Source organism: Cibotium barometz, chromosome 17 (genome assembly GCF_041138505.1).
Source record: "Cibotium barometz isolate CiBa-2024 chromosome 17, ASM4113850v1, whole genome shotgun sequence".
Lineage (NCBI taxonomy): Eukaryota > Viridiplantae > Streptophyta > Polypodiopsida > Cyatheales > Cibotiaceae > Cibotium > Cibotium barometz.
Genome location: NC_141062.1, coordinates 56,521,210 through 56,527,300, shown reverse-complemented (window position 1 = coordinate 56,527,300; position 6,091 = coordinate 56,521,210). Strand labels below are relative to the sequence as shown.

At 43.7% G+C, this 6,091-nt stretch overlaps 1 protein-coding gene across 2 annotated transcripts; it reads left to right on the top strand.

The window, feature by feature from the left end:
* The first annotated feature begins 592 nt into the window (after positions 1–592).
* Positions 593–3,431, top strand: LOC147630212 (heterogeneous nuclear ribonucleoprotein 1-like). Of its 2 annotated transcripts, XR_015267797.1 has the most exons (3): positions 595–1,009; positions 1,439–2,724; positions 3,168–3,431. XR_015267797.1 is itself a non-coding variant. In XM_086811845.1 (2 exons), the coding sequence occupies exons 1-2, from the start codon at positions 788–790 to the stop codon at positions 2,582–2,584; spliced, it is 1,368 nt and encodes a 455-aa protein (XP_086667971.1). In that variant the 5' UTR covers positions 593–787; the 3' UTR covers positions 2,585–3,431. The 2 variants fall into 2 exon arrangements, 1 of the variants encoding a protein (XP_086667971.1); XM_086811845.1 differs by having other exon boundaries at positions 593–1,009; positions 1,439–3,431.
* Positions 3,432–6,091: the final 2,660 nt, after the last annotated feature.

Sequence of the window (6,091 nt, the reverse complement as noted above, 5' to 3'; positions counted from 1 at the left end):
AGTATTGGGACCCAAGAGTTGCACATTTCTCTCGAGGCAACCTCTAATCACGAGGGGGAGGAGTTCTACATACTTGAGGACTCTCTATCAGCCAACTACTTAGCAATAGTTGATTCTTTATTGAAGTCAAACCCAGAACCAATAGCCATCTTAGACAGCCTGCCGGTCTCAACACTTCTACACGTAGAGCGGCCCACATGGGGTTATGGCTGCACGATCACACAATAATAAGAGAAAATAATATAAGCACCCAAAATGTTCTTTTGAAATAAATAATTATGCTATTCTAAAATGTTGTTTGATTTACAGTACGATAATTATTATACACACGATAATAATTAAATTTTGGTGGCATTACTATTCCTTTGATTTTAAATATGTTTTAAATTTTCGAGATTTCTAGTGAGTTGTAATTTTTGTATCCGTGCTAGTGTTAATAATTAAACGTTTAAATTTAGCCTACATTAAGGTTAGCACTAAGGTTCCAAAACTTAGTGTGCCTAAGGTTTTTTTACAAAATTAAATACCAGCACCCTCAACAAAAAAAATTAATGTGTTAATAATAAATGTGCTACGACCATTTTGAAACCCATATTATTATTCGCCCTAGATTTGTAATTGAGCTTTGGAAGTGTATTAGAAGAGGCCATATCCCATGGTTCCCGCCCTCTTTGCATTTTCTTGTTGCTAGGAGGCCCTGCTTTTACTGTTGTGGCCGCCATAGCCAGAGCAAGAGGAGAACACCTCTCTGTGCAATTTTCTGTTACAGTTTCGGTTTATCTGTCTCATGGACTCCGATGTGGGGAAGCTTTTTATCGGTGGAATCTCATGGGAGACCTCGGAGGAGACGCTTAAGGAGCACTTTAGCTCTTATGGCGAAATCACAGACACTGTTATCATGAAAGATAGGGCAACAGGCCGTGCTAGGGGCTTCGGCTTCGTCGTCTTCGCTGATCCGGCTGTTGCAGACAGAGCCGTGCTCGAAAAGCACACTATCGAGGGAAGGACGGTAAGTCAAGTCATCTTTTCTGTAACTAGGGCTAGGATTTCTGCTCCAAGCGTTAAGTTTTCTGTTCGGGGTCTATTTGTTTAAATCTAGGGGTTTTCTGCCCGAAGCTACGGTTAGGGTTTTCCCGGCCAGGGTCAGGCTTTTCTGCCCGAGGCCAGGGTTGGGGTTTTCTATGCTTTTATGCTCAAAGGTAGGGTCCGGGTCAGGGTTTCTACCCGAATCGTGGGTCATGCTTTTGTGGTCAAAGCTAGGGTTAGGGTCTTCGGCGCGAAGCTAGGTTATGGCTTTCCACCCGAGGCTAGGTCTAGAATTTTCCGCCCAAGGCTGGGGCTAGAGTTTTCTTCACATAGTGTATTCATTCCAAACCTAGGTTTTCTGATGACAGCAGCTATAATAGCTTTCTTTTTCTTTTTCTGTTATCTTGTGAAGGTTGATGTCAAGAAAGCTGTTCCACGAGATGAGCAGCATCAAAATCCTGGCAGGGGTGCCAGTTCAGGTCCTCGAACAAAGAAGATCTTTGTGGGAGGTCTAGCTGCCACTGTTACTGAAGAGGACTTCAAGAATTATTTTGGACAGTTTGGAAACATCACAGATGCTGTTGTGATGTATGATCATGGCACACAACGACCCAGGGGCTTTGGTTTCATCTCATTTGATTCTGAAGATGCAGTTGATAAGGTTTTGCAGAAGAACTTCCACGAGCTGAACCAGAAGATGGTGGAGGTAAAGCCAGCTGTGCCAAAGGAAATGTCAGCACCTGGAGGAAGAAGTGCAGGAGGTGGATATGGGGGTGGTGCTGGTGCTGGCCGAGGTGGCTACGGGCAGGGATATAATTCTAGCCCGGGTAACACATATAGTGGCAACCGATTTGTTGGGCCTCCATCTGGAAGAGGTGGCTATCCCCCTTACGGATCTGGTGGCTACGGGGGTGCTCCCTTTGGATCTGGTGCAAGTTATGGGCCAACCATGAATGGGGGCTATGGTGCAAGTGGGTATCCTGGTGCTGCTGGATATGGAGGTGCTGCAGGATATGGGGGTTATGGCAATGTGGCACCTGCTGCTGCTGGTTATGGCAATACTGGAGGTTATGGAACAGCATCTGCAACAGGAGGGTATGGGAGTGCTCCTGCAGCAGCTCCAAGGAGCCCTTGGGGAAGCTCTGGTGGGATGTACCCTACGGGGGGGAATCCAGCTGGATTTGGAGCTAATAGTGGAGGCATGGGTGGTTATGGAAGTGGTGGATGGGGGGGTTCTGGTGCTACTGCTGGTGGACAGGCAACTACTGGGGCCGGGGGTTATGGAGCTGGTGGGGGTTACGGTTATGGGGGAGGTGAAGCTGGCTATGGCACGAGTGCTGCTGGTTATGGGGCTCAAGGTGGTAGCTATGGGTCCGGCCCAGCTGGAGATCCTTATGGTGCTTCTGGTTATCAAAGGTCGGGACCTGATTCTGGTGCAAATGCAGCTGCTGGCTATGGGGTTGGCAGTGGTTCATCTGCAGAAGGCTATGGTATAGCAGGGAAACAAACACAGCGTGGGCCTGATGCTCGCTTCAGGCCTTACCCCACCCATGGTTGAGCAGTCTGCTTGAATTTTGTTCCAGAAGACCCCCGTTCAGAATTTTGCAGCAACAAGTTTCGGACATGGGTTTATCTGTCATTTTACCTCATGGCTGTCGGTACCTTTGGACTGAATGTGTGTTGGCTGGACTGGATATGGTCAGTACGTCTGGACTCTGCTGTTTAGGAGTAGGCTGGTAGCAAAAATTGGGTTGGGAGTGCTTTAAAGTAGTTTGACAGTACATACTTGTACTAGCAGGTTTGTTCTCCGTTTTCTTAGTTATTGTAGTACTAGTTAAATTTAAGGACTTCAGAAGGATCAGCATATGCAGAAGGACAACAGGTCTGTTGTTTGAGATCTTATAGGAAGTTTTGTGGCTAAGTAAAGCAGATGAGAGCTTATCCTCGTAAGGCCTCTAGTGTATCGTCGTCTATTTGGAAACTGCAGGCTTTACAGCGTAAACTGTCTGAATCTATGAAAACCGCAACTAGACAGGAGGAGATATGTTTCTCTATACTCCAGGAGACAAGCTATGCAAAATTTGTAGGTTGAGATAAGGCAAGTTCTCTATGCTTATTGTCATGTGTCCTGAATGTGCCAGATTCACAGGAACATGCTTCTTCACGATGATTTGGAGCGTCGCATGGAAGAAGACAGCCATCTCATCACAGCTCTTGGGATTCAAACGAGGCATGATCATTTGGCCTATACTTTAAGAGTTGGCATATTAGGATCCTTTGTGCTTTGTTGTTGCTTTTAATTTGTACTGATCAAGCTTGCGTGCATGCCTGAAAGGCCTATACTCTGAATCATTTTTGGTGACTGGTCGATATATTTGAATATGATTTTTACCGTTTTTTTCAGAGTTATGGCTATATTTTGAAGGAACTTGCTGATTTCTGGTCAATGTTTATGCCATGCTTAAAATGTTTGTGCCATAATTATGTGACTGGGGAAGTCTGTGCACATGGTTTTACGGAAAAGTTGGTGCCATTAATCAGTAACATGCACATCTGAAATTTTGGCTGGAACTTTTTTGCTGGCTGTTTAATAGCTGTGAATGGGACTTTTGCCACATGGCTTCTTTTTACCCCAGAATTTCAAAGGAAAGGTGAGATGGTAGGTTGTGTTAGAAAATTAGTCCTAGAGGTTCATTAAGAGAAGTTTGATGAGTCTCTTGGTATGCGTGACATTTTAGTAGAGTAATGTTGCTACTGTGGATGCTTTCAGAGGAGGTGAGGCATGCTTGTTTTAAATATTAGTGCAGGTGATAATGTGAATCTTGAGTGTATGTTTGTTAGGGTGGACTCAACATTTGCCATCATGGTGCAGTTGGATGGTGGGGAAGGCATTTAACAGGCTGCTGCCCCTAGGGGCTCACAAGCTAGTTGTGGTGGATTGCTTTCTCTGCGCCCAGCCCTCTGTGCGCACGAGAGAGAGAGAGAGAGAGAGAGAGAGAGAGAGAGAGAGAGAGGGGTCTGCTCTTTCTTCTGTCCATGTCTGTCTAGGGGCCTCTTGGATACTTTGATATTACCTACCCTATAAATCATATGGTGCCTTAAAGAGGTTAGCAAGGAGAAGAGGAGAAACTTGCTTGTCTCTACGATGCAGAAGGTATTATGCATGTGTCTTCTGAATTTTAGGGTGCTTACGTTCTCTCATTCAGTACATTGGAGTTGTCAAGCTCTAGAACAGTCGCAGTGCTGGCATCATTTAAGTAGAAGAGATGGTCCTTTTCTTCTTGCTGTGTGTTAGTCCTTTGAATTGAAATAGCAGGTGCAAATACGCCGTCCAATAACAGTCGTTTGCAACCCCAAGTAGGGTTGATTAGGAGCTATCAACTTTCAATGTTGAAATCCCACGATATAAAGGCATGCAAGTTATTTGTGTGGTGAGTGGGAGACTGAAACGAAGATCAAATTCAGATTAAGCCTGAAATCAAGCATAAATTGGGTTCATTATAAGGGCTGTTGGTAGTCGAAGCTTACAATCGACAAGAGTATATGCTTATGCAGATCTTCTGCTCGAGCTCTCTTGTTCTAGTAAGATGACTGGTTACATTCAGCCCTAATCTTTCACATGTCCTTGTAGTGACTGATGTTCACTATTTAACCACTCCAGCAAAGCTTTACATTTCCTCTCATTAGTAACTCAACTCACAATTGACGAGAGTATATGCTTCTTTGTATAATCATTTGGAACGTATGGTTGTTCCGAATCCCCTTGCATGCAACTTGTATTTGACTCTGCAGCTAGCCTCCAATGAAACACGTCACTACTGATCTTTTCCATCAGCCATTAGGCTTATCTAAGGCCTTAAATTTGTTACAATTGGCATACAAAGGAGAGACATCACAGGTGTGAGTATACAACACTTTGGAAGCAAAAGAAGAGGCATCACAGATCTGAGCATACAACACTTTGGCAGATAGAGAGTAAAGACCAACTCTTTTACCCCATTTCAAGTCTCTGACAGAGATATCTATCCTAGAGGGATAGTTCAGGTGATCAGCTTGGAAGAGATTATTGTCCAAGCCTGATGCATATGCTTTCAAACCAAATATATCCTTTGGTGATTGGCAATGAAGCCCAAGGGAAACAATTGGTTAGCTGGATTTTTTCTATGATATCTCACAAGGCAAACTCAGAATTGCCAAGTTTATCCTACAATCCTACATTTCTTGCTTGTTGCCAATCATTGCATGGAAGAAAACCCATATAAGGTGGTTCAACTCACTGATTTGTAATTTTCAAAGGAAAAACAATGTAGGTTATCAGGCCTTTCCCCAAATTGCTTGGCACAAAGTCACTCTTCCTTGTAGGTGGGTGTTTCCATCTTTTGGACCTCAAAGGTCATCTACTTGCCAAAAAAGCTTGCCTCCTTCCTAAATTTTACCCCAAAGTCAGCATTAAACCATCATGATCATAGATTAGTAGAGGATGCCATCCCTAAATTTAAAGGCAAATGGATGTGCCATAAGGTTATGTTTCATGTGCCATCGAGCATTTGAAGATACCCCCTCGTGGGATATTGGAAACAGGCTTTGCAGCTACTCAAATGGCATGAGAAGAAGCTTCAAAGACAACTCTACGAGGTAGAAGCTTACCTTTTGGTCAAGGATCTTTGATACCCCTTTGGTTTTGTCAATAGGGAAATAAAAAAGGAATGTCCTTGACCCTGAAATAACAAAGATGACTTTTTCACATTCAACCCAGGGACCATGGCAATATTTTGGCACAGGATGAGTGCATAAAGAGGAGGGAGAAGAGCAAGTAAGTTGTACATTTGAGGGTATTTGACCGCTCAATGTATCATTGCCAAGGCTTACACGCATACTAAGAACGAATGGAATTTAAAGTTCAAGATTGGATTTTTGTTCTTAAATTCTTTATTATGGACAATATAACACAATGTGCTCGATACACTGCAATACTGTACCATGTATTCAACATATGAGCGCATATGGGCTCATTCTTATTAGCCTTTTTCAATGACCATGGTCCAATTACATTTGCCCATGGTAG